Here is a 26,163-nt window from a genome sequence, read left to right as displayed (position 1 = left end):
CTAAGGGGATTTTGGTAAACCATGATAGGAGTCAACCTGGAAGAGTTCATGCCAACCTTAGGGAGAACAATTTGAGGATTAAGGAGAATAATGACCAAAAATTAAGGCATGTCAAGTATATAAATATTCCCTCCAAAATCTTTCTCCTTCCAAATATTATTGGTCAGTATTAGACATTGATGGGATCCTGTTCATTACTTTGAAAACTGATAAAGAAAAAAGTCAGGCATTTATGTTACCTTTCCTATACAAACTTTTTCAGAGAAACCAAACTATTGGTGATGAAAACTTATCTATAAAGCAGTAGTAAACCCAGAAGGAAAGTTGGGCTTAGATAATCACCATTTCTTTATCCCGTGGTTCTCAGGCTGTCACATGCCTCAGAATCATCTGAAGAGCTTGTTAAAAACACAAACACACAGAGGATACTGTTGCCTCTTTAGGTTTTCTGATTCAGTAGATCTGGGTCAGGCCTCAAAGAATAAGAATTTTTAAGTTCCCAGTTAATGCTGAGTGTAGAGACCACACTTTGAGAACAACTGATCTAGGCAAATGATCATCGAAAGATGCTGAAACTGTTAGATGAACTGTTGATAGGGAGCTTTATAATCAGACGGCCATCGGCTGACTCTATTGATGATTTTTTTATTAGATCCAGTTCTCTAGAACCTTGTTACAGAAAATATGGGCCCAAGGTCAACTATATGAGCAACACCTCGAGTCAGTGCAGAAATATAACATCTCAGGCCCTACTCAGTTTACTGAATCAAAATCTGTAGTTTAACCAGGTCCTCAGTGATTTGTATGCACATTAATGTTTGAAAAGTACCACTTTAGAAAATGAGTCTGTATTAAAGCTGTTGTGCTGCGCTTCATTGGGGTGTGCAGTCCCAAGGCAGCAGAACTGAGGGAGAGAGGGAAATGAGAAAAGGAGGTGAAAGGAACACACAATAGGGCGCACTGAGCTTCCTCCGCCCACAAAACCCAGCCGCGCTGCTTGGTCATGCAGCATCTCTCCAGTGAGGTTGTGTAAAACCACTGTGCCTTGGAACAGCCTATGATTAAGAGGGTGGGTACAGAACTGATTGCAGCCAGAGTCTCTTTTGATCTCTTTGGGCTGAATCTGAGTGCCAGTGCCCCTCTTCCTGCTGCTGCAGTAGGTGTAATGGAAGCCGTGCTGAAATGTGGCCCTCATTCCTGAAGAGTCTGAGACAACCAGTGGTGGTGAGGAGATGAGGTGGCCACGTCTCTTCCTTGAATGGCTGGCGCCTGGGAGCAGGAAGGATTCGCTGGATCTGAGGAGGTGCATAATGAGTCCAGTACAATCTCAGCGTCACTAAGAGTAGAACAAGGAGACATTACGTGTCTCTTGGTGAGTTGCAATAGGAACAGTGTAGTATTTACCTTCTATGAAGATTTTTAAAAACCTGCCTCTGATCAGGCTTTTAGATCTGGGCATTATTGTGTGATTGCAGAAACACAGATGTCATCTTCAGATGAGTTAATGCAAAGATAGTGCCCTGTTTAGAAGGAGTGTACTGGTGAGTTCTCAGTGTGTTGTTATCTGGCAGTTCAAATATTTATTAGCTACAAAATTCTGATCTGATGTTGTGACTACATGTATGGACATTACTGAACACACACACACACATTTCTTTATGGGTCTTCATTATCTCTGGGAGTTGTACTCACAGTGGCCATCTCCATTTGAGAGATACAGTGCTTAAAGTTTTGATCATTTGATAGAAGATTGCCAAGAAGTCCAAGTTCCACAGGTTAGTTTTTGTACACAATACTGCATCCATATTTATTTAATGTGAATATCCTCTTCTGGTTGTTAATACTTTCTGTGTCTGCACAGGAGAAATTGATGGAAGATCTTTGTCTTTCAAATCCAGGGGCACTTGTTGGCTACTTGAGGATATTGTATCCACCATTGTTTTGTTACTCTGGTAGTTTGGGAAATTCTTTACAAAGCTGTGTTGAAATCCTTCAGCTGTCTCAGGAAAAGAACTGACAGCTGGTAACTTCCACGTTGTTGTTTGTTTTTAGTTGCTAAATCCTGTCGGACTCTTTTGTGACTCCATGGTAATAGCCCCACCAGGCTCCTCTGTCCATGGGATTTCCCAGGCAAGGATACTGGAGTGGGTTGCCATTTCCTTCTCCAGGGGATCTTCCTGACCCAGGGGTCAGACCTAGGTTTCCTGCATTGCAGACAGATTCTTTACCACTGAACCACCTGGGAACTCCTAGTTTCCACATACACCTACTTTTTTGAGTTTTCAGACAAACTAGTTATTCACCCCAAAGGGCTCCATTACTTACTTAAGATTGATCTGTTGGTATAAAAATCGATTTCCAGCTTACTTTACAGTGGTAGTCAATGCTACATTTAAGAGAGAAAGTATTTTGGACAAACTAAAGCATGTTGGAATTATTTTCTAAAACTTATGTAAGTTCTCAGTCACTAAATTAGTAAGATTGTGGATTTTTGATTAGGGTTTTTTTTAAAGTATTAATGTTTATTAATTTAAGCTTTTTTTTCCTTGTCATTTTTCAGAGAATCTGGGAAAAATTGCAAAGCCTATACCTTTAGTAAAGATGGGACCTTGTTTGCCTGGGGCAATGGAGAAAAGTTAGTGTTTATTTATATAACTTTTTTTTTTAATATGTCATGAATATAAAACATAATTGTTTTATTTGAATAACATGTATTTGGATGTCATTTATAAAGTCCATCTTTATAGTCTTGGTGCAATTAGGTATTATCTCCAGTATAACTTCCACAGAACATCTCCAGAGTTGTTAGTTTCTATTTATGTGTCACACTTGTTTGAGTTCTCTAGTTTCTTAGAATTAAAAAGGAACATATGAAAAGGGGCTATTAATTTAACGCCAAGAGTTTGTTTTAAGCAGTGCTCTAAATTACTGGTTAGGGTTTCTTGAGTTCTGCATTAATAGTTAGAGAATAATTCTCTTTGCTCCTTTGTCTTAGATACTTTATATTTTTGCTGTTAAATTACTTAACAGCTGTATTTATTGTTATTAATTTTGTTGTAGATAACAGCATGTCATTAAGTATAAGTTATTCAGAAGTATGTTTGGTATAGTCTGTATTACATAAAATAATCAGATTATAAAATTGGTCTTACAGAAAAATAAGTATTTAGATTTCAGTGTCATAATTTCACTCAGAAAACGAATCCTGTTCCATTTTTCGTAGTCACTGTATTTTAATTAACAGAACCAGGAAAAATGCCTGAATATTTGTTGCTTGATTTAAAGTTATTTTAGTGTTGTGTTTAGCCAGATACAACAGCTTAGATTTTTAAAGGGAAAGATGATTACATGAGTTTCAAAAGTGCATTTTAAATGTTTCTTACACCATGGTAATATATTCTCAGGTCTTGCGACTATCATGTCAAGTTGGATTAAACACATGATTTTTAAAAGTGCTAGAAAGATTGTTGAATTAGTTGATTCACTTCTACAACTATAAGTAGCTGGCAGGATTCACTTTTATAATAAAAATGTTCATTAGTATTTTTTTTAAGTTACTAAGCATAATCAACAAGCTACTACTCTCAAATTATTAAGAATGTAATTATATTGGGTCTTACTCACAATGTTAACAGTCTTAGTCTCAAAAGAAAGGATGTACTTTCAACTTATTTCTTTAGGTATAACCTGTTGGGTTGTATTGTTTTTAAATCCATATTTCAGTTTGTACTATTTGGGTAATAAGTTGATAGAAATTTACTATCTGATAGGATATACCATACATCTTTTCATTGCCTATTATCTTTTTGATATATCCTTTATTCTGATAACTTAGAGTTTATGGAGTAAGTTTATTTTCACTTTGGCAATTATCATTAATTATTTTATATGTCCTATCTCCACTTTGCTTTCTGTTGAATTCAACTCAATCCTTTTACTATGTCCCCATATGTTGTGTCCATTCATCTTTTTAAATAGATTTTTTTATACCTTGCTCTAGTATTTATTTCCTTAAGGTGCTGCAGCCACAACAATACATATTGTTCCTGGGGCAAGAGAAACAGTTGTAGTGTATTGATTGTAGTCTTTGCTGAGTCCATGGTTCATTAAGTCAGAAGCTATAGCTGATTTTTCCTTAAATATATGCATATTTAAAATATACACCCTTCATTAAACTAAGAATAACTTCAAAGCTAACAACAACAAAAAAAACCTTCATGTAATTCTAAAATATGTAATTTATAGTAAATTGTAAAGAATCTACAGTTGTAAGCATGTGTATCTGTGTGTTTAAGTAGTTTTTGCTTATCCTAACCTAGTGTTCTCAAACTTGAGTTGAACAAAATAAGGAATTTCTTCAGTGAGAAGGAATATCTTTTTTTTTTTTTTAATCCCAAGGACTACTCAAGAGCAAGTCAGGCCAAACAGGTTTCAAAGCCTTGCTCTGGCAGTTATTAGTAGTATGATCTTGGGCAAATCATCAAATCATGTCACTTTTTTCTTTAACCTTCAGTTTCACCATTTGTAAAATGGAGATGTTAATGTCTATTTTATGAGATTGTTGTGAGGATTAAATTAGAAAATGTACATAAAGTGGTTAAAACAGAACATAGTACATAGAAAATGTTCCAAAAAATGGAAACTGCTTTTTTTATATACAGTTACTGTCATTTTTGTCTTTATTGTATCATGATAATTCTTATAGTAGTGTCTTTTGGAGAATGCTTCTGAGATTTTAATAGACATCAAAGCTCTCCTTGATGGTTTCCCCAGCTGCTGCAGTTTCCATTTACTCAAATTAAAAAATATACTTTTTGTTTTCTCTTGAATTTGATATTCCTTTGCTTGTCTGTGGGTTCGTACTGTGTTCACTCAAAGGCCTGTTATTTCCTTTTTGGCTAAAGGTGGTATCATCTATTATGTCTTCCTGAAAATTCTATTTTAATTCCCAACACCAGCCTTAAATAGGGGCCTATTGGTAAAACATACACTTTTTTATGTTAGAGTATTTATTGGATATTTTCTAGAACTAACTGAAAATTGATCTTTGTGAAAAATGAACACTTCAGAGTGACCTGCATTTAAAAAGAAGCGTGACTGCTTTGTAAGTGCTGACTGTTGTGAAACGGTATTTCATTGCTGAAGTCATTTCTTTTGAAACCAGAATAAATGTCATCAGTGTCACTACCAAGGGCCTGCTGCACTCCTTCGACCTTCCAAAGGCAGTTTGCCTTGAGTTCTCGCCAAAAAACACTGTCCTGGCAACATGGCAGCCTTATACTAGTAAGTATATTCCAGTTGGAAAGGATTCTGATAGGACCAGTGCAGTTCAGTGGGGGGACAAAGAGAGGTGTATAACCTTATGGGAAGGCAATTAATCTTTATAATACTAAGCAGTGTTGAAGAATGTTTTTAATCGACAATGAATCTTGCATTCCCCAAATACAGTGTACTTTAAATGATTTCAAGTTAGAAGATTTGTCATGAGATAGAGGAAAAGAAAAAGCTCAAGGGAAAATTTTATAAATTTTATAAATTATATAAGTTTTATACAATTTTATAAATAATCACTGGATACAGAAGATCTCAAAAATTAAGAATAACAATGAACTTTAAAATAAAAAAATGTTTTATATAAGCATAAATGAAAGAGGAAGTATAGTAGACACATCATCTAAGAAATGTGGATGGTATGACAGGAAATGGTGTGCCATTTTCTGGCACAATTAAAGATCTAATATGCTTTATATGAGCATTTTATGTAACTGCTTTGTAGATGTGTAATAAAATATTGGGCACTAGTATAGAGCTTATTTTAAAAAATCATTTTGTAATAATGTGGATATTGTTGAATAAATATATGTTAGTAGTTCATTATTGATTTATAAACCTTCTGAGTTTGTTCTTCCAAGAGGCATGGACTGTAATGAATCTTAGTTTTCCAAGTAAGTAAAAGAGAATTGGAGAATCAGTTGAGAGCTATGAGTGGTTTTATGTAATTTTTCTTCATGTGTGTGACTTACAGGCACAGCTTTCATAATAAGACAGTTTAATCTGTTTAGCAGCAAACCACATCAGACTGAACAACGAGAGATCTAAGTATTTTAAAACCTGTAGTAACTGACTCATTTCAGAAACACTGAACTTCTCAAACAACTGTCATAGCGTCATGGCTTTAGGAATGAATGATTAAATCTATGATTTAAGTTAGAGGGGGAAGTTGATTTAAAGCACCTCTTACCTAATCTTGTTGAAATTTTTTCTAAGAATGAAATCTTTTTACTGGTGTTAGGAGACAGTTACTGCAAAAAAAATTTTATTTTTATGGCAGCTTCTAAAGATGATACAGCTGGGATACCCAACCTGCAACTTTATGATGTGAAAACTGGAACATGTTTGAAGTCCTTCATTCAGAAAAAGATGCAAAATTGGTAAATAAGTGCTTTAAAATATTAGTTATTTTTAAATATTTTGAATATCGTTGGATATTGTTTGTTTCTCTGATATAATTTAGAATATAACTTGTCAGATCAAAGTCTAGATCTTTAAGGATTTTGCATGTGGAAATGTGATAGAGTAAGATCTTTATCTTTCTTTATGAGTATTCTCCCTTAAATGGTAAACAGTATCATAAATGTCAACATGTTACAGTTATATTCTCGCTCTTCATTGTAGGTGTCCTTCCTGGTCAGAAGATGAAACGCTCTGTGCCCGAAATGTTAACAACGAAGTTCACTTTTTTGAAAACAACAACTTTAGTATGGAAAGATTTATGAAATAATTTTATTATTTACTATAAATATGTACAGTTTTTATTGCCTTATATGGCATCATATGGTTCTCCTAAATACTGTTTTTTTATTAACAGTTGCTGTTGTAGGAATTCATTTGAGTAACTCAAGTCTAAATGCTAGTAAAATGTTATAACACAAAGATGCTATTTTATAATAAAATTTTACTGTCTAATTACTGCTAAATTAATATATTTGAATAGCTCTTACTGAGTTTAGTTGCCATTAAAATTCTGTGATACAAATTTTTAAAATATTATGTAGAATTTCAAACACAAAAGTAGACACCTAGTCCCAGTAATCATCACCCTGTTGCCAGTCCTTATTCATCCAGGCATCTGTTCACCTACCATCCCTTTTACTCTGCTTAAGCAAATCATAAACATCATATAATTTTACCTGTAAATATTTCAGTAAGGTAGTCATAATACTGTTATCACAGATTATAAAATATCTGGTCAGTTTCAAATTTCTAATAATTGCAAATGTAAGTTTTTTAAAACTCAAGATCTAGATAAGGTCTTTCATATTACAGTTGATATATATATATATATATAAGTTTCTTTAAATATAGATTTCCTCTCTATTCTTTTTTTTCCCCTTGCAGTTTATTATTTTAGAAACAAAGTTACCTGTATTATATATCTTCCCATAGTCTAAGTTTTGCTCTTGTATCCTATTCTGTAATTTACCATATTCATCTATTTCCTGTAAATAGCTATTTGAATCTAGAGCTGGTCAGTTTCAAGTTCTTTTTGGGAGAGATGAGGGCAAGACTGCATCGTCATAAGGCAGTATTTTTTTGCTAAGAAGTGCCTGAAGTCTCCTTGTCTTTTATTTTGTTTAGTTAATTGGCGTTAATATTCAGTGCCTTGATCCATTATTTCATGAGGGTTAGAAATCGCTGATACTAAAGTTTCCCTCCTTCTCATCTCATTTGTTAATTTATACTACCACTATAAAGAGAATTCCCCTTTCTACTATTTGGTTACCTAGTGGTACTTTTTATATTGGAAAGGCAAGATAAATATTCTTTTCCTTTATCACTTTTAACGAAATGAATTCTTTCATTAGCAACTAGATCCCTTAGACAAGTTAGCCTCCCCCCAACCTAATGAACATATATGATTAATCCATTTTAAAAGTTCTTCTTATTAATGCTTAAATTGTCCTGTAATTGGTCTTTAATGACTTCTTTGCTGTATGGTGGGACAAGTCATTCTAGGGTTATCTTGTTTATTTCTTGCTGTGTACCTGTAATCAGCCAATTCTCTAGTACACTCTGCTTTCTTTTGGTGGAAAATGGTATTTAGAGACTACAGTCTGGGTGTAGAGGATTCTCTTTGCTACTGTGTTGATTGATCATTGCTTCTACTCCTTTTTTTCTTTTTTCATATCTTTCATCTGTATTGTTTTTTGCTAACGCTGAGAATTTGGTTCTCTGGGCTACCAGGGGTGATAGTTTGAGAATAGCACATGCACATTGTTATTCATTTGCTTTGTTCTACTCGACCACATAATGTTCTTAGCATAGCAGTACCAGCAATATAACACCAGTAACATGATGACTGAAAAATACTTTAAAGAAGAAATTTTGCAGCTCCTTTTGTCCTTAGAGCATTCTGTTGGTGACTGAACATTTTCAGTACAGACAGTCCCCGACTTGAAATAGTTTGACTTATCTTTTTTGACTTTATAATAAAATGGAAGTGAAATATATTCAGTAGAAATTGTACTTTGAGTGTTGATCTTTCCCTGGGCTAGAAATATGTGGTATGATACATGGTGTTGGGTAGCAGCAGTGAGCCACAGCGCCCAGTCAGCCACGTGATCACAAGGGTCGACAACTGATAAACTTACAGCTACTCGGGACTCTTACAGCCGTTAGGTTTTTCATTTTTAGTTCAGTATTCAATGGATTACATGAGATACCCAACATTTTATTATAAAATCAGCATTGTGTTTAATGATTTTGCTCAACTATAGACTAACATTAAGTGTCTGAGCACATTAGGGTAGTCTAACTTCAGCAATGATGTTCAGTACCTCAGGTGTATTAAATGCATTTTCAACTTACGATATTTTCAACTCACAGTGGGTTTATCAGGACATAACCATGTTTTAGGTTGAGGAAGTAGAATGGGAATTAGAAAGTGTTCACATCTACCAGAGATGGTGTGCAGGCCGGTTTTGATAACGTCCACACAGTCATTTAGCTGTACCCTTCAGTTTCCTGCTTGTGAGACTTAACCTGCCCCGCTGGTTTGGGGTTAGCCTGCTTACTCACCTCGCTCGCCACGTCATGACCTCACTCGCCACGTCATGACCTCACTCCCCACGTCATGACCTCACTCGCCACGTCATGAGCATGCTGAGGGGGGGGCTGCCAGTTTAACAGCCGGCTGTGCTGCTTTTGAACAGCTGCTGACCTCTGTATTTGAACAAAGGGAGAGGGATAGCTCTTGACCCCATTGACTGTGAGAGCAGCAGTGTTGGTAACGAGGTTTCCTACTGCCTCACAGAGGAGTCATCCAACACATATCCAGCCACTGTTACTGTTGCTATTGTTGTGATTATCATTGTTAGGGATCTGTGTGTCATGTTAGTTACGGGATTTTCACATCCACATTCTACAGTAGCAAGCTAGAGTCATCTTTCCCATCAGATGGGCTCTAAGACGACGTTAGTTGAGGTTTAAGGGAAGAGAACTGATACCTCTTTAATACCTACTTTGTGCCTGGCACTGTGTACTAGGAATTAAGTATGCGATTCTCTTACTTGGCAAAGGTCACACAGTTAGTAGTGACTGGGTAGGAATTCAAGCATAGGTCTATCTCACTCTCACCCCATGCTTTTTCTACATGTAGCTCTGCCTTGCCTACATGAGACTACATTTTGTGTTTAGTTACGTTAACCTTTTATAATGTATTCAGAATTTGATACATATCTGTTAGCTTTCGCTCATGAACCTAACACCATTTACTTTTTTTTTTAGACACAATTGCAAATAAATTGCATTTGAAAAAAATTAATGATTTTGTGTTATCACCTGGACCCCAACCATACAAGGTAATTGCTAATGTGTTTGTTTGTTCATGTGGAATGGTATGAGATTAAACCTTTTCCTAGTTTTCGGTGACTTTAAAGACATGTCCATCTTAGTTTATATGCTTCAAAAAATTAAGTATTTATTTATGTCTGTGTATCTTAGGTGGCTGTCTATGTTCCAGGAAGTAAGGGTGCACCTTCATTTGTTAGACTATATCAGTATCCCAACTTTGATGAACCTCATGCAGCTTTAGCCAATAAAAGTTTCTTTAAGGCTGATAAGGTCACAATGCTATGGAATAAAAAAGGTATGATAAATATCTTTTTATCTCCCATTTTGTTTATCAAGCATTAATTTAGACTTATATTCCTGTGTGTATATAAAAAGGAAAAATTACCAGTACTTATTTATTGAAAATTTACATATGGTCTGTTACACTTTTTAATGTTTTTCTTATCAACGTTAGGTTAATTTATGTTTTAAACCTAATTAAAGTTTTTATGCTTCTAGCTACCGCTGTGTTGGTAATAGCTAGCACAGATGTTGACAAGACGGGCGCTTCCTACTACGGGGAGCAGACGCTGCACTACATCGGGACAAACGGAGAGAGCGCTGTGGTGCAGTTACGTGAGTGTCAGGCCGAGTCGATGATGGGCAGAAATACCGCGCCACAAAAATGTTCTCATCCAAGTCCTTTTCTTCCCCCAGTTGTATCAGGTCCTAGCTGCGGCACAGACTCTAATGGTGGCTCGCAGGCTCAGTAGTTGGGCACACCGGCTTAGTTGCTCCACAGCGTGTGTGATCTTAGTTCCTTGACCAGGGATTGAACCCACTTTCCCTGCATTGCAAGGCAGATTCTTAACCACCGGACCACCGGGGAAGTCCACATCTAAGTTCTTGATCAAGTGATAGAACTCACATGTCTTAACAACCTTTAAGATAAAATTTATTTTCATTAAGGGATTTAACTCATCCCCAAACACACTGTATTTTGACAGAATCCAATTAGTTGATTTAGTTTTGCTGCAAGTTGAGTAGGGAACTTGCTGAGTGAGGTAATTCCGCTGTATTAGCTCTTTGGGAGCTTATTTAACTAACTATGACAACAAGTTGATCTCGTGGGTTTAGCAGCATCTTCAGAACTGAAGAGTGTTAGCCACCTTGTACCTTGTTTCAAGGAGTTAAGATAACTTAATAGTTTTAAAATTCCTGCAACTCGGTGATCTTTTTTATTTTGAATTGAACATGTAAGGGTAAGGTAAACTTCTTTTAAAAAAGTATATATTCCCATTGAAGTCAGGAACAAAACAAGGATGACTCCCCCCCACATACTTTCTACTATTATTTAACATTCTGAAAGACCTAGTCAATGTTCCTGATCAAAAGAATAAGGATACAGTTTTGAAAGGTGAAAAGCAAATCACCTCAGCTCATGTAGACTGTCAAAGTATAAACAGCATCCTCTTATAAAACATAATGGAAGGAAAGATTCCATATATGGCAACAAAAAAACAAGAAATATATAGGACTGAAGGGAAGAAAACTAAAACTAATGAAGGGCAAACTAACCTTTTGTAAGAATTTTACAAAGATGTCATTTCTCTCCAAACTGATCTAAAAATTAAATTAGAATGCCAGTAGATTTTCTTTTTTTACAAGTAGATAAGCTCGTTCCAAAGTCGATATCAAAAAGTAAACATGCAAGAGTGGTTTGAAAACTTTGTAAAAAAAGAGTAAGGAGAAAGGGATTCAGATACTATTAAAATGTCAGGCAATTGTAGTGAAGACAGTTTGGTTCTGTGTTATGGATAGGCAGTTAAATCAGTGGAAAACAACAGGATTCAGAAATAGATCCACACTTCTGTAGCTATTGACTTATAATAAAGTCAGCATTTGAATCATGGGGGAAAATACTGCTCTTTTAATATATGGTTTGGGGACAGTTGGCTATTTGTAACAAAAAGTTTTTGCTACTACTTGTTTACCAAAATAAGTTCTGGCTGGGCCAAAAAATTATGTCTAAAACTACAGAATTAGAAGAAAATGCGGGAGAATTTTCTTCTAATCTTAAAGTAGACTAAGATTTTCTAAACACGACAGAAGTCATATGGGGAAAGTGATAAGTTTGAGCATATGAAATTATAGATTTCTACATTAGGGGAAGAAAAGAGTCCATAAATTAAGCAAAACAAACAGTAAATTAGGGAAGAATATTTTTAGAAAAGGGATGAGTATGAGAAAAGATGAATTTTGATAGTATATTAAGTATAACAAAGACCAATGATAGGAAAGAAAAATAGGTATAGGACAGTAAAAAATAGTCCACAGGACTATTTAGGACACTAAAAAAAGAAATAAGATTATGCATAAGTTATTAAAAGGTGCTTAGCTTATAATAAAGGAAAACAAGGTACAGTTTTTCACTTAATAGGTTGGCAAAGATAAAAATATGAAACAGAGTGAGGGGAAAGTCTTTGCTATCAGAAATTATTGGTAGTGTAAATTGGTGCAACTTCTTTAAAGGGCATTTCAGTGTACATTATCAAGTAAATGTATGTGTCCTTTGGCCAGGCAGTTTCTGTCCTGCAGGTGTTACATGTGTATATTTACACAAATGGGAAGTAAATAGCAGGGTTTGTAATGGAACACAGTGCAACTGAATGAGGCAAAGCTCAATGTGCTTTGATGGAAAAATTTCCAAGATAGGAGTATTAAATGAAACAAGAAAGGTTTAAAACATTTGTGTGTATGTGTGCATTTATGTATTTAAGAGAGAGACGCTTAATTTCAACAAAAGTATCCTGAAATAATATGCAGGAAATATGATAGAGGATTGGTTGTCTGTGTCATGGTTGTTTAGTCTCTAAGGCGTGTCTGACTCTTTGCAACCCCACGGACTGTAGCACGCTAGGCTTCTCTGTCAGTGGGACTTCCTAGGCAAGTGTACTGGAGTGGGTTGCCGTTTCCGTCTCCAGGGGCTCTTCCTGACCCAGGGATGGAACCCACACCTCCTGAATTGGCAGGCGAGTTCTTTACCACTGAACCACCAGAGGGGCTTATTTTTGTGGCTTGTCTTTTTGTATAGTCTGTGTTTTTATTGCTATATACATATATTGCCTCTGGCAAGGAAGACTATCAATAGTTTAATAATAATAATAATAGCTGATGCTTCTATGAGTCCACCTTGCCAAAATGTTTAAAAGAAATTGAGATTTATTAGGGGTTCTTAATTAAATTTATAGTTATATATTAATTTCCATAGTATGTCATGTAAAAAATCTTAATTTTGTCATACTGTGAAAGTTTTGGATTTTTCTTATTTGACTTGTTTATGAGCATTGTATGATTATAACTTGTGCTACTAAATATTACATTCCTGTATATAATTCTTTGTCACTAACAGATTTTATCTTCTTGTTCTAGCGAAAAACGGCCCCATTTATGATGTGGTTTGGAATTCTAGCTCCACTGAGTTTTGTGCCGTGTACGGTTTCATGCCGGCCAAAGCGACGGTCTTCAACCTGAAGTGTGATCCCGTGTTTGATTTTGGAACTGGCCCTCGTAACGCGGCCTACTACAGCCCTCACGGACACATACTGGTCCTGGCTGGATTCGGGAACCTGAGGGGGCAAATGGAAGTGTGGGATGTTAGAAAGTACAGGCTCATCGCTAAGCCGCTGGCCCCCGACTCTACGCATTTTGCCTGGTGCCCGGACGGCGAGCACATCGTCACAGCCACATGTGCCCCACGGCTGCGCGTGAACAACGGGTACAAGGTTTGGCACTACACGGGCTCTGTCCTGCACAAGCATGATGTGCCGTCAAATGCAGAATTATGGCAGGTTTCTTGGCAGCCATTCTTAGACGGAATATTTCCAGAAAAAGCAATAACTTACCAAGTAGTTCCAAGTGATGTGCCTAGTGAAGAACCTAAAGCTGCAACAGCTTATAGACCCCCAGCTTTAAGAAATAAACCAGTCACCAATTCCAAACTGGTAAGTAGAGTTTTACTGCTTTGTTAGGAAAAGGGTTTTCAATGTAGAGTTCCCTAGGTCTTTCTTTTTTTAAATGTATTTATTAATTTTTATCGGAGTGTAATTACTTTACAATGTTGCATTAGTCTCCACTGTATAGCCATTGAATCGGCTATACGTGTGTGTATATCGCCTCTTCAGGCTTCCTTCCCATCTAGGTCACCCAGAGCACTGGGGAGACTTCCCTGTTTCGTACATCAGATTCTCATTGTTACCTGTTTAACACACAGTGTCAGTAGTGTATATATGTCAAACCCAATCTCCCGATTCATCCCTCCCCTCCTCCCCCGCCCCTGGTATCCATACATCCATTCTTTATGCCCTAGATCTTTTTCTCATGCGTGTTCTTGTGTTACTTGGTATCTGATTAGAAGATATAAATTTCTAGGGTAGAAATTGTGGAGGACCTGCTGCTGAAGATAGTGAAAGGTTGTTAACTTGGCAAAGTAATTAATGTAAAATCTTGGGAAAGATGAGTGGGTGTGACTTCACTGGCTGTAGAGTGTGGGCTCAAATTCAAATGCCTGGCAAGCTAGGCTGGTACTGTGAGGCAATGGTGAGTGGTGGGGAAGGGTGAAAGAGAGAACATTCCCTCTTTAAAGGCCATAGCAACTGCACAACAGTAGCCATTTGTTTCCACAGGACATTTTTAGGCCCAGTTTGCCAAAATGTTTTGATTTTTCAAGACAAAACAAGTCTGGATACTTGTATGAAATGCCTCAATTTTTTTAAGACACTGCTGATCAAACAAAAGACACTTGTCCTTGGACCATTAGATCCTTACCTCTGATGCAAAACTGTGGTTCGAGTATTGGTCAGATGCTGATCTACTATAAAATGTTTCAGAGCTCAGAAGAGAGCATTTATTAATGAGATGAGTTTCTGTGGTGATGTTGAGGAATAAAGTTACTCTAAGAATAAAGAACAAAATTACTGGTATTCATAGAAAGATACTTCCTAGGTGGCTCAGTGGTAAGGAATCTGCCTGCCAATGCAGGAGACTCAGGAGACACAGGTTCGATCTCTGAGTCGGGAAGATCCCCTGGAGGAAGAAGTGGCAACCTACAGCAGTATTCTTGCCTGGGAAATCCCATGGACAGAGGAGCCTGGCAGGTTGCAGTCTGTAGGGTCACAAAAGAGTTGGGCATGACTTAGCGACTGAGCTCACGCACAAGACCACACATGAGGTGTATATTAGGACTGTTCCAAGTAAATGGAAATGTATAGTCGCTAAATGATTAAGCCCTCAGGGGAGTAGGTACTCTCTCAAAGGGTAAATGTTTCTGTGCTTCCCATATGCCTCTTATGTGCTGCGCTGTGCTCAGTCGCCCAGTCGTGTCCGACTCTGCTGCCCTGTGGACTGAAGTCCGCCAAGCTCCTTTGTGCCACTTACCACCTTCTCAAAAACAAAAACAACAATTCTTCTTCCTCCTCCACAAAATGCAGCATTTTGACTTCATTGAAATATTCTGTTTAAACATTTTTGTTGCATTGTTATTTAGTAAAAATATATAAAAACATATGACAAATTAAGCCCTATTTACTATTTTTGTCTTTAGATTTTTTAAAAAGGCTATATTAGTCTTAAAATTTGTTCTCTCTCAATTGAAATTTTTCTTACACAAGATTAAAAAAGTGACCTCAACCCATCCTGCTTTCTAAATCTGTGCAAGTTAGCACAAGAGAAAGAAATTCTGAATTATTAATAGTGTATATTTTTGTTCTCTGACTCATAAAGCTAATTTGGTCAGTGGAGGGAGAAAAATTAAAATAGAAAGAATATACTTTGAAAATAGTGGGAAAAAACTATGTAAGAGCTTCTTAAAACCAAACTTTTTTGACAGTTAAGATTTCCACTAAATTTTTGCTTTTGTATATAACCTGGGGATTATGTTACCCTGTCACATCATTTTAGTTGAAGGAGCTACATGCCTATGAATGAGAAATTTTTGTATGTATTTAATTCCAGAGGAGAGCTAAATGACAAAGAAAATATTGTCAAGAAATTACTAGAAACAAAGTTAGCCTAGTTGATAATTTCACAAAGAAAGAAGATTACATAGAAGAAGGAGGAAAAAATGTTGTTGGATTCTTTCCCCTGAAGAAAAAAGATTACTTTTTTTATAAGTAAAAATATCTATATTAATTAAGGAAGTATTTCTTGGCTTTCAGAGAAGCTTCACTTTTATAACATGTTCATCAAAACGATGTTAGAGTTAATGTTACTGAAGAAACAAGTTTTATTAGTAAGAATGAAATTTCTGAGTATGGATAGTTTAAAGACAGCATTCAGATTATAGCAAAGATGAGTAGACACATACTAAAGCCAGAAAAGCTTGTGATCCATAATAACCGTGTGGATTTTTTTCATCCAAGATGAAAGTCTGTCAATGGCTACATGATGCTCATAGAGTGGAAGGGACTTCATCCTTTCTTATTGCATCTTTCTTAATTGCTTTGTCTTTTTTTGAAGTTCTCATGAGTGGAAACTTTTCAACTAAAGCAAGATACTGTATAGAAGAGCTCCCAATTGAAAGAGTTTTGATGTATAACACAAATGTTGAGTAAATATTCGTATATCTTAACTATCATTACAAGCAGTGGATATAAAAAAAGTGAAAGGCTTCCTGTGCACATTTGTCTCTTGTACAACTGTGGATTTTCATATATTCAGTTGCTTCAAAGTAGGGTATGTTCACACACAGAACTTTGATGCCTTCTATAGTTAGTGAAGCTGCTAAGATAAAATCACCTTATGGCTTTTTGCTGTTACTCTATATCTTAAATGTTTGATCCCTGCCCATTTGATTATGGCACTTGTAAGTATAATACAGCTCTGAGATCTAGTACTCAAAAAACTTCTTGGAGATCTGGTCCTTTTGATGTGCTGAGTATGGATAGTTTAAGAGACAGCATTCAGCTTATAGCAAAGTTGAGAGAAATCAATAAGTAGATGAATCTCATAAGAAGTTGAGTACTGTTATTTATACTACATGTTGCCCGCAACTACTCTGGTGTTACTTTTTTTTTTCCCCCCAGCTTCATTGGAACATAATTTATCTATAAAATTGTAAGATATTTAAAGGGTACATTATAGTAATTTGATAAACATTGAAAATGTTTCCTCTCACCTGGGGATTAACACATCCATGACCTTATTTATTTATTTTTTGAGAACATTTGAATTCTACTCTCAAGGAATTTGAGCTGTACAGTTAGTTATGCAATAGTGTTATCAAGTATAGTCATCATATTTTACATTAAATCCTTCTTGATCCTACATGTAATTCACCCTCTTATTGAATGTAGTTAATGATTATATCTGATGATGAAAATGATTGTTTTCATTGTATAGTCTGACAAGTTGCTTAGTTTTTTAAAGACTTCTTCATTATGTTAGCTGGATTTATAATTATGTAATTTATTTACCCCTTCCTATTCGATTTGTTTTCTTACTGTCAGTTTTTTTTTTTTCCATTTATCTTCTAATCTCTGATTTTGCAAATAAAGATCTATCAATTGACTATTTGTGCAAAGAAAATAATTGAGGCAACTGGATTTCTTTTGGCAGTAGTCAGATCCAAAAGGACCACAGAAGAAGCTATTGTTAGTATCTAATTTTATAAAAATCATGTGTCAATGGTAGTACTAAGAAAAATGCCATTGTTTAAACAAAAATAAAGTGAATTTTGCTGGCTCTTATATAATTGAAAGATACCATATATCAACTAATAGGAAGATCCTTATTAAATCCATCCTGACCATCAAAGTATACCTGCCACAAGAGTTTTGAAATATTGTCAGTGAACTTAAGATAAATTTGATAAAATAAATTTGTCGTGTACTAGCAAAATTGTATAATTTGTTGTATATGTTTTTAAAAACATGGACTCCATTTCAAAATCATTTATTGTATTTTCCATAGCATGAAGAAGAACCACCTCAGAATATGAAACCACAACCAGGAAATGAGAAGCCATTATCAAAAACAGCCCTTAAAAATCAAAGGAAGCATGAGGCTAAGAAAGCTGCAAAGCAGGTACTTGGGATACTTATCTTTTCAAAACCAAAACAGACAAAACCAGTTAAATTAGCCCTATGCCTTAAAGTTTAAAGAATTGTAGTCCTAAAAACTTGACTGTCAGGTTATAAACTGTAGTTGTAGACCAGAAATTGCATGATTATGAAGCCATTTTGTCACTCGGTAGATTACTACAGGAAATTATTTAACTAGAAATCTAAATACCAGAAGTGTCCAAACAGTGGAATTGTTTTAAAATAATTTTTTATATACTTCGTAGTTGGAAAACCACACCAGCATGACAATTGGCGAGTAAATGGTGAAGGCTTGTGGTTTACGGTGGTGGTGAGGCCAGCAGGACTGGAAGCGCGGCTGGTAAAGCCGTGGTAATCACAGTTGTGAGGTTCAGACGACTTGGTCTTGCCTATTAATGCTTAGATTTTGACAGTTCTGGGTTACGTGGGTGTTTTGGTAGGCAGTTACTATTTTAAGGTACAGAATTTCTTTCATCTTCAGTCACTCAGTCGTGTCCGACTCTGTGACCCCAGGGACTGTAGCCTGCCAGGCTCCTCTGTCCTTGGGCTTCTCCAGGCAAAAATACTGGAGTGGGTTGCCATTTCCTTCTCCAGTAGAATTTCATTGTGCAACCATATTCTGCTAAAATCTGGGCTTAAGATATTGGTGTGTTCTTTTGTAGTTGATATATTTTTATCTCCAGAAATATCTTTAAATAACCCAGGCTTTGGTGATTCTAAGTAAAATGAACTAGTCCACGTATTAGACTTGTGTAAAAGCAGGACTTCGCCTCTCATCAGAGTGGGTAGGGACCTCTGCTGGTCCCGAATGTTACAGACTAGTAGCTAAGATTCCTTTTTTGTTGTTGTTGGTTTTCCAGCTAATGATTACAGGTGTAATTGACAAATAAGAATCTTAAAGTGTCCAACATGATGATATGATATAGGTATACATTGTAATAGGATTCCTGCAGTCAGGTTAATTAACACATATATCACCTTACGTATTTACTTCTGAGGAACGGAGCATTTAAATTCTGCTTTCTTAGCAAATTTCAATCACTGTGTTCAGTATAATACAGTATTATCAACTATAGTCACCATATTATACATGATATCCTCAAACCTTATTCATGCTGTAACTGAAAGTTTGTACCCTTTTACCAGCCCCTTCCCATTTCTCCCATCCCCCATTCCCTCTAGCTCCTGACAGCCACCATTTCTACTCTCCATTTACGTGATTTTGACGTCTCTCTTTTTTAGATTCCATTTATAAGTGATGCCATGCAGTATTTATCTGTTTATCTTTCTCTTTCTGGCTTTTTGCACTTAGCATAATGCCCTACAGGTTCATACATGTTGTTGCAAATGGTAGGATTTCCTTTTTATTTTATTTTTTTTAATGGCTGGATACTATTCTACTCTATATATGTTTAATGTTTATATATTACATTTTCTATATTCATTCTTTTGTTGACAGACACTTAGCTTGTTTCCATACCCTGGCTATTATAAATAATATTGCGACAAACTTGGGAGTACAGATACCTCTTTGGGATAATGATTTTGTTTCCTTTGGATATATATTCCCAGAAGAGAGATTGCTGGATCATATGGTAGCTCTGTGTTTAATTTCTTGAGGAACTGCCATCCTGTTTTTTATAATGACTGTATAAGATTCCTTGTAATTGAGATTTAAGGGTCTTCAGAAATCCTTTCAACATAGAATCCTATTTTTTATAAGTGATATTTCTTCCTCTTTATCAGAAGATATTTTTACTATGACCATTGCTGGTACTGAGCTAAGTAAAATCCCTTTGTAATAAAATATTAGTTGTTTATTTTGTGTGTTTTTCTGATACTTGAGTACATAAAATTTTGGGAAGAGGGTCATAGACTCAGTTTTCTAATTTAGAAAAGCTAATATTAAAATAGAGACTATCTTAATGATAGCCCTGTGGCTCTTTTGAAAAAACAATGAGTGCTTTTACTGTAAAACGTAATAATTACAGAAACACTCTCCCACACCCCACTTCATACAGCCATATAATCACTGACACATGTTATTTACTAAAGATGATACTACTAACCCATCATTGTGGAGTTGCTCTTTGCATGTTTTCTCAGTGAGAGTAAAATGTTTTCTACTCTCAAGATAATTCTGTCAGTATGCAAAGAATTATTATTTTTTTTGAGACAACTGGATGAAGTTAGGAAAAGTTATGACTGTGTGGTAGAATGAAGGTAAACCATCTATGATTGGACCTCACCTTAACCAGACCTTCTTTCTTTTGCCTGACCTTGAATTAAGGAACCAAAGAGAAGGAGTCAGATGTATATAATCTAACCCAGTACTTTTATAAATTGCTGGTGATGCTATGAACTTATCGTCTTTATAAAAAATAATTGAAACAGAATTTAATCTTATCATACGCATAGCCTTTCCAGAGAATGACCAGAATTTAAATACAGTAACATAGACATTTTGACTTACTCTTTGTTTTTTAAAATATGGAGAAATTGTGTCATATTTCACTTAACTTTAATAGTTTTTTATATGACATTAATCTTCCTAGAAAATTAGTATTCTCAGTTGATTACAAACAACTACATTTTTATTTTTTTGGACATGCCACCCAGCTTACAGGCTCATAGTTCTCCCACCAAGGATGGAGCCCAGGCCCTCAGCTGTGAAAGTGGACTGCCAGGATAGTCCCACAAACAACTAAAGTGAAAAAATTGGGGGGGACTTTCTTGGTGATCCAGTGGCTAAGACTCTGCGTTTCCAGCGCAAAGGACCCGAGTTCGATCGCTGGTCAGGGGACTAGATCCCACATGCCACAACTAAAGGATTCTGCATGCTGCAGTAAAGAGCGGACCCAGTACTATTTGACCCAGTACGGCCCCAAAATAAATAAAAATAAATAATTTTTAAAAGTTTTTTTTATCAGATTTCAAAAGTGAATTTTGGTAGGCAAAGTATGTCTCTTCTCCTTTTATCCACTCTTCTCCTTTAATTTTTTATTATTATGAAAAATACCAAACTACACCATATTATCAGTACTTACAGGCTCCTTAAGAGTCGAAACTAAATAATTTCTTTCTGAATACTCTTAAATGCTCGGTAATTTTTCACGTAGAAGGTTAGGAATTAGCATTTGTGGATTGTAGTGTACAAATTACAACCAACATGACTCTAAAAAAGAAAAAAAATGGTCCAATTCTGCACTGTCTAAAAACTCTCCAGCAGACATTTTTAGATTTGGAGATCTAGAAGTGATACCCAGTCCCATGTTCCCCTGGGATGCTTTGGGAGTTTGGAGTATTCCAAACTTTGTTTGGAAAAGTATTCCAATACTTTGGAGTATTCCAGAACTCTAAGAGGTTCTAGAGTCTTGCAGAGTCTGTGTATTCCACTGGGAACTCTGTAAGGAAGAAGTAGAAGCCCTACTTAAAAAGTTCTCCATGGCACAGTGTTGCTGAGCTGAATTGATCTGATTGTAAATAAATCTCTATGGGATTTACCCTGTAGCATCATCTGTTTTATGTACTTGAGTTTACATACTCATAGTTTTGGAGGATATCCCAAGAGTGAAATTTCACACACCTTAGTTAGATAAGCCCTCTCGCATTTCCAAATCATCCATATAACAGCACATCTCAAAATAACCAAAAATCTAGAATGCTTATTGGCTGGAACAGTAATCTCTTTCACTAAGGTCATTTCATTTCTTTCCATTTGTCATTATAATACTAATTATATTTTACATTACTAACATAATATTTTTATTACATTTTGCTAATATTAATAAAATCCTTTTTTTTTTTTGGCTGCATCACGTGGCTTGAGGGGTCTTTAGTTATTGGACCAGGGGTTGAACCTGTGTGCCCTGCAGTAGAAGCTCAGGGTCCTAAAACCACTAGGCCACCAGGGAATTCCCCAAGATGCTGTTGTTTTTTATTTTATTATTACGTTACTTTAAATTACAGATCTAGCCTTTTGGATATCGCATTGTACTGAAATATTTCTTTAAGCTTTATTATAGCTATTATGGGACGGTGTAACATACTTGGGGCCAGCAATTCAGTTGCTTTCTTTATATAAAGTGTGTAAAAGATAAAATCATATTTTGTTTTCTAAAAGGCTGTGTTTGTTGAAATACTTCAATGATTTCATTTTTGAAAACTGAATTCTTGAAAATATTTCCTGCAGGAAGCAAGAAGTGACAAGAGTCCAGATAAGGCACCTGCTCCTGCCCCGCAAAGCACTCCACGAAATACTGTTTCTCAGGCAACTTCCGGGGACCCTGAGACAGACAAAAAAATCAAGAACCTAAAGAAGGTGGGAGACTTCAGTGCAAAGCACATGTGTGTATTGAAAGAACATGTGAGAATTATATAAAGGAAATAGTGTTTAGAGGCCTAAAGACAGGCATCTGAGAGGTTTGTAGCAATCCTTGTTGCTTTCTCACCATGAAATATACTGTCGCTTAGGAATGGTACTGATTTTAGTTTTATTCACAGATGTCTAAGGGGTATTAGTCCTTTATTATTGATTTTTAGAGTAACAAGAAATAATGTACATTTGAACATTTTGATACTCACTACTTCATTAGACGCTTGTGAGACAGGTAGGACAGATATTCATCCCATTTTTAAAGATGAAGAACGAGGTACAGAAGGAAGTTTATTGACTTGTCATTATTGCAGCCACTGTGTGATGGTGGCCTTGGAGGTAAAATCAGGTTTCTAGAGTGCTTCCCAGGTTATATTACAGAGTTTCTCTTAAAGCTAAAGACATGGTCCGGGTACCGTGAGGTACTGAAATAAATGGTGAAATTAGACATATATTTACATACATATACATGTACATATATATATATACATAGATGTACATATATAGTAATATTAATATTTTGAAAAATACCAAATTTCATGTTCTTAATGTACACAATTTTATGTTTAATTTTGAAAGTTTGTGCATTCTGAAATTATTTATTCTTTCTTCCTTTTGACTCCTGTTTGGTGTTTACAGAAACTGAAAGCAATTGAACAGCTGAAAGAACAAGCAGCAGCTGGAAAACAGCTAGAAAAAAATCAGGTCTTTTCTGCATTTTTCATTCGGGCTCATAGTTACTACCACCCTTCGCCTTTTTGTTACAAGCAACTATTTAATCAGATTAAAGAGTATATAGATTTTAAAACTTCTTTTGAAATAGCAAGGATAAAAAAAAAAAAGAAATACGCAAGGATGGGGAAAACGTGGATCATGGTGAATGAGGGAGTCCCTATTTCCTGTGAGACACTAATGCTGTAGCTGCTGGCTTATTATGTTAGACAAACAGAAGATTCTCTTCTTTTCTATATCTCAGGTCACACTGTCCTGTTGCCCGTTTTCCTTCCTCCTGTCCTCCACACTCTGAAGCCCAACTGTAGAATGGAAGATTTATTAGACGTAGAGGATGCAGTAAGACAGCTCTGTTTTTTGTCTCCTTGATTCATCAATTCAGTCGCTCAGTCGTGTCCGACTCTTTATGACCCCATGGACCGCAGCACACCAGGCTTCTCTGTCCATCACCAACTCCTGGAGCTTGCTCAAACTCATGTCCATTGAGTCAGTGATGCCATCCAACCATCTCATCCTCGTCTCCTTCTGCTGCCTTCAGTCTTTCCCAGCATCAGGGTCTTTCACATGAGTCAGTTCTTTACATCAGATGGCCAAAGTATTGGAGCTTCAAGTTCAGCATCAGTCCTTCCAGTCAATATTCAGGACTGATTTCGTTTAGGATTGACTGGTTTGATCTCCTTGCAGTCCAAGGGACTCTCAGTGTCTTCTCCAACACCACAGTTAGAAAGTATCAATTCTTTGGTGCTCAGTTTTCTTGATAGTTCAACTCTCACATCCATACGAGACTACTGGAAAAACCATAGCTTTGACTAGGACCTTTGTTGGCAATATCTCTGCTTTTTAATATGCTAAGTTGGTCATAGCTTTGCTTCCAAGGAGCAAGCATCTTTTAATTTCATGGCTGCAGTCACCATCTGCAGTGATTTTGGAGCCCAAGAAAATAAAGTCTCTCACTGTTTCCATTATTTCCCTATCTATTTGCCATGAAGTGATGGGACTGGATGCCATGATCTTCATTTTTTTGAATGTTGAGCTTTAAGCCAGCTTTTTCACTCTCCTCATTCACTTTTATCAAGAGGCTCTTTAGTATCTCTTCACTTTCTGCCATAAGGGTGGTGTCATCTGCTTATCTGAGGTTATTGTTATTTCTCCTGGTACTCCTAATTGCATTTTGTGCTTCATCCAGTCTGGCATTTCTCATGATGTTACTCTGCGTAGAAGTTAAATAAGCAGGGTGACAATATACAGCCTTCATGTATTCCTTTCCAAATTTGGAACCAGTCCGTTGTTCCATGTTGGGTTCTAACTGTTGCTTCTTGACCTGCATACAGATTTCTCAGGAGGCAGGTCAGGTGGTCTGGTATTCCCATCTTTTTCAGAATTTTCCACAGTTTGTTGTGATCTACCCAGTCAAAAGCTTTAGCGTAGTCAATGAAGCAGCAGTATATGTTTTTCTGGAGTTCTCCTGCTTTTTCTATGATCCAGTGGATGCGGGAAGTTTGATCTCTGGTTCCTGTGCCTTTTCTAAATCCAGCCTGAACATCTGGAAGTTCACAGTACACAAACTGTTGAAGCCTGGCTTGGAGAATTTTGAGCATTATTTTACTAGCATGTGAGATGAATGCAATTGTGCATTAGTTTGAGCATTCTTTGGCATTGCCTTTCTTTGAGATTGGAGTGAAGACTGACCTTTTCCAGTCCTGTGGCCACTGCTTTTTGGTGTTAGTTCTAGAATGTCTTATAGGTCATCATAGAAACCGTTCCAGCTTCTTGGCATTAATGGTTGGAGCATAGACTTGGGTTACGGTGATATTGAATGGTTTGCTTTGGAAATGAACAGAGATCATTCTGTCATTTTTGAGATTGCACCCAAGTACTTGATTCGTATCAAACAACAAATTAGACCTTGTTTCTAATCTGTATTTTTTAAATCTGTGGTTACCAAAAAATCTGGTAAAGTCTCAGGTATATTCTTTCTCTAAATTTTTTCTCTTTTGCTATGTGACTATTGAGCTAATAATTATTTCATTTCCTGTTTAATAACTTTATTGTTTTAAACTTTTCTAGTTGGAGAAAATTCAGAAAGAGAAAGCCCTTCTCCAAGAGCTGGAAGATTTGGAACTGGGTATTTAAAGATTCAGAGAAAGCAAGCTGGTTACCAGAAATCACTGCAAACGTATTTTCTGTTAAACCCATCAGTGTACATAGAAAAATCCATGTGCCCACATTTAACATTCGTTCACTTGTAATTTTGACCATTTATCTACGATTCTACATATCTGTACAATTACTTAATAAGTCTGTTAAATTGATTTTTACATCCTGCACCCTGTATCATGTCAACATACGATATAGAAAAGAGACATATGATTTTCAGTTTAGCTAAGCTTGACAGATTGAAAGACTAATGTCATTGTTTTTTAGTAGGGGACAGTGTTTACCATATCAATTAATAAAGAGATTTTAATTTTAATCATTGTTGACTCTGTTATAAGTTCTTTGATTAGCAAGTTCTTTATTAATTTACAAAAACAAGTTTGGGAAATTTTTTCTTTGAATATATAACATACCTATCTTGATCCTAAAAGATTATATGGTCGAACATTAAAGAAAAGCCTTAAAATCAGGTTGTACTAAATATATTAAATTGTTTATATTATTGGTAGTATTTGAAGTAAAGCTTTTCTGACTAGTTTTAAAGTCTGAACTTTAAAAGTAGAAAATAATAAAACATTTTGATATTTCAGATAATAAACCTGACCATTTAATGACAAGGTAATATTTTCTAAAAGTGAACTATGATTATTTAGCTGTAGTTGTCTTGATTGTTTTGGTTGTTCACTTATATGATGAATAAAAGATGTACTGGTAACCCAAGACGTTCAGCTATCAAAACTGATTTATATTTGGTTTTGGAGTCTGTTCCAGCTACTTTTTTTTGTCTGATTTACATTCGAAGTTATTTTTATTGCATTTACATTGAGACAGGTTTTAATTATCCAGAGCTAATATTTAAGCTAAGTAAAAGAAAAGAATCTAGGAATACTTTGAGAGAGATACACAGGTAACTGAGCTTCCTGATGTCCCAAAGCTACAAATAAGATTTGGTACAGACCTAACGAATTA

At 35.8% G+C, this 26,163-nt stretch overlaps 1 protein-coding gene across 3 annotated transcripts in view; it reads left to right on the top strand.

The window, feature by feature from the left end:
* EIF2A (eukaryotic translation initiation factor 2A) overlaps positions 1-25,510 on the top strand; it is a 36,097-nt gene extending 10,587 nt beyond the window's left edge. For 2 of the 3 annotated variants that reach the window (XM_043474030.1, XM_043474031.1), the window contains exons 3-14: positions 2,561-2,635; positions 5,165-5,283; positions 6,332-6,431; positions 6,676-6,758; positions 9,787-9,860; positions 10,003-10,147; positions 10,351-10,467; positions 13,264-13,835; positions 17,800-17,913; positions 22,123-22,251; positions 22,945-23,010; positions 25,105-25,510. In XM_043474030.1, coding sequence (XP_043329965.1) covers positions 2,561-2,635; positions 5,165-5,283; positions 6,332-6,431; positions 6,676-6,758; positions 9,787-9,860; positions 10,003-10,147; positions 10,351-10,467; positions 13,264-13,835; positions 17,800-17,913; positions 22,123-22,251; positions 22,945-23,010; positions 25,105-25,170 — 1,660 coding nt within the window. In that variant the 3' untranslated portion in view covers positions 25,171-25,510. Of the gene's footprint in view, positions 1-2,560; positions 2,640-5,164; positions 5,284-6,331; positions 6,432-6,675; positions 6,759-9,786; positions 9,861-10,002; positions 10,148-10,350; positions 10,468-13,263; positions 13,836-17,799; positions 17,914-22,122; positions 22,252-22,944; positions 23,011-25,104 lie in introns of all 3 variants that reach the window. The other variant, XM_043474032.1, reaches the window with a different exon arrangement.
* The last annotated feature ends 653 nt before the right edge of the window (positions 25,511-26,163 follow it).

This window comes from Cervus canadensis, chromosome 7, assembly GCF_019320065.1.
Source record: "Cervus canadensis isolate Bull #8, Minnesota chromosome 7, ASM1932006v1, whole genome shotgun sequence".
Lineage (NCBI taxonomy): Eukaryota > Metazoa > Chordata > Mammalia > Artiodactyla > Cervidae > Cervus > Cervus canadensis.
This window is presented reverse-complemented; position numbering and strand designations above follow the sequence as displayed.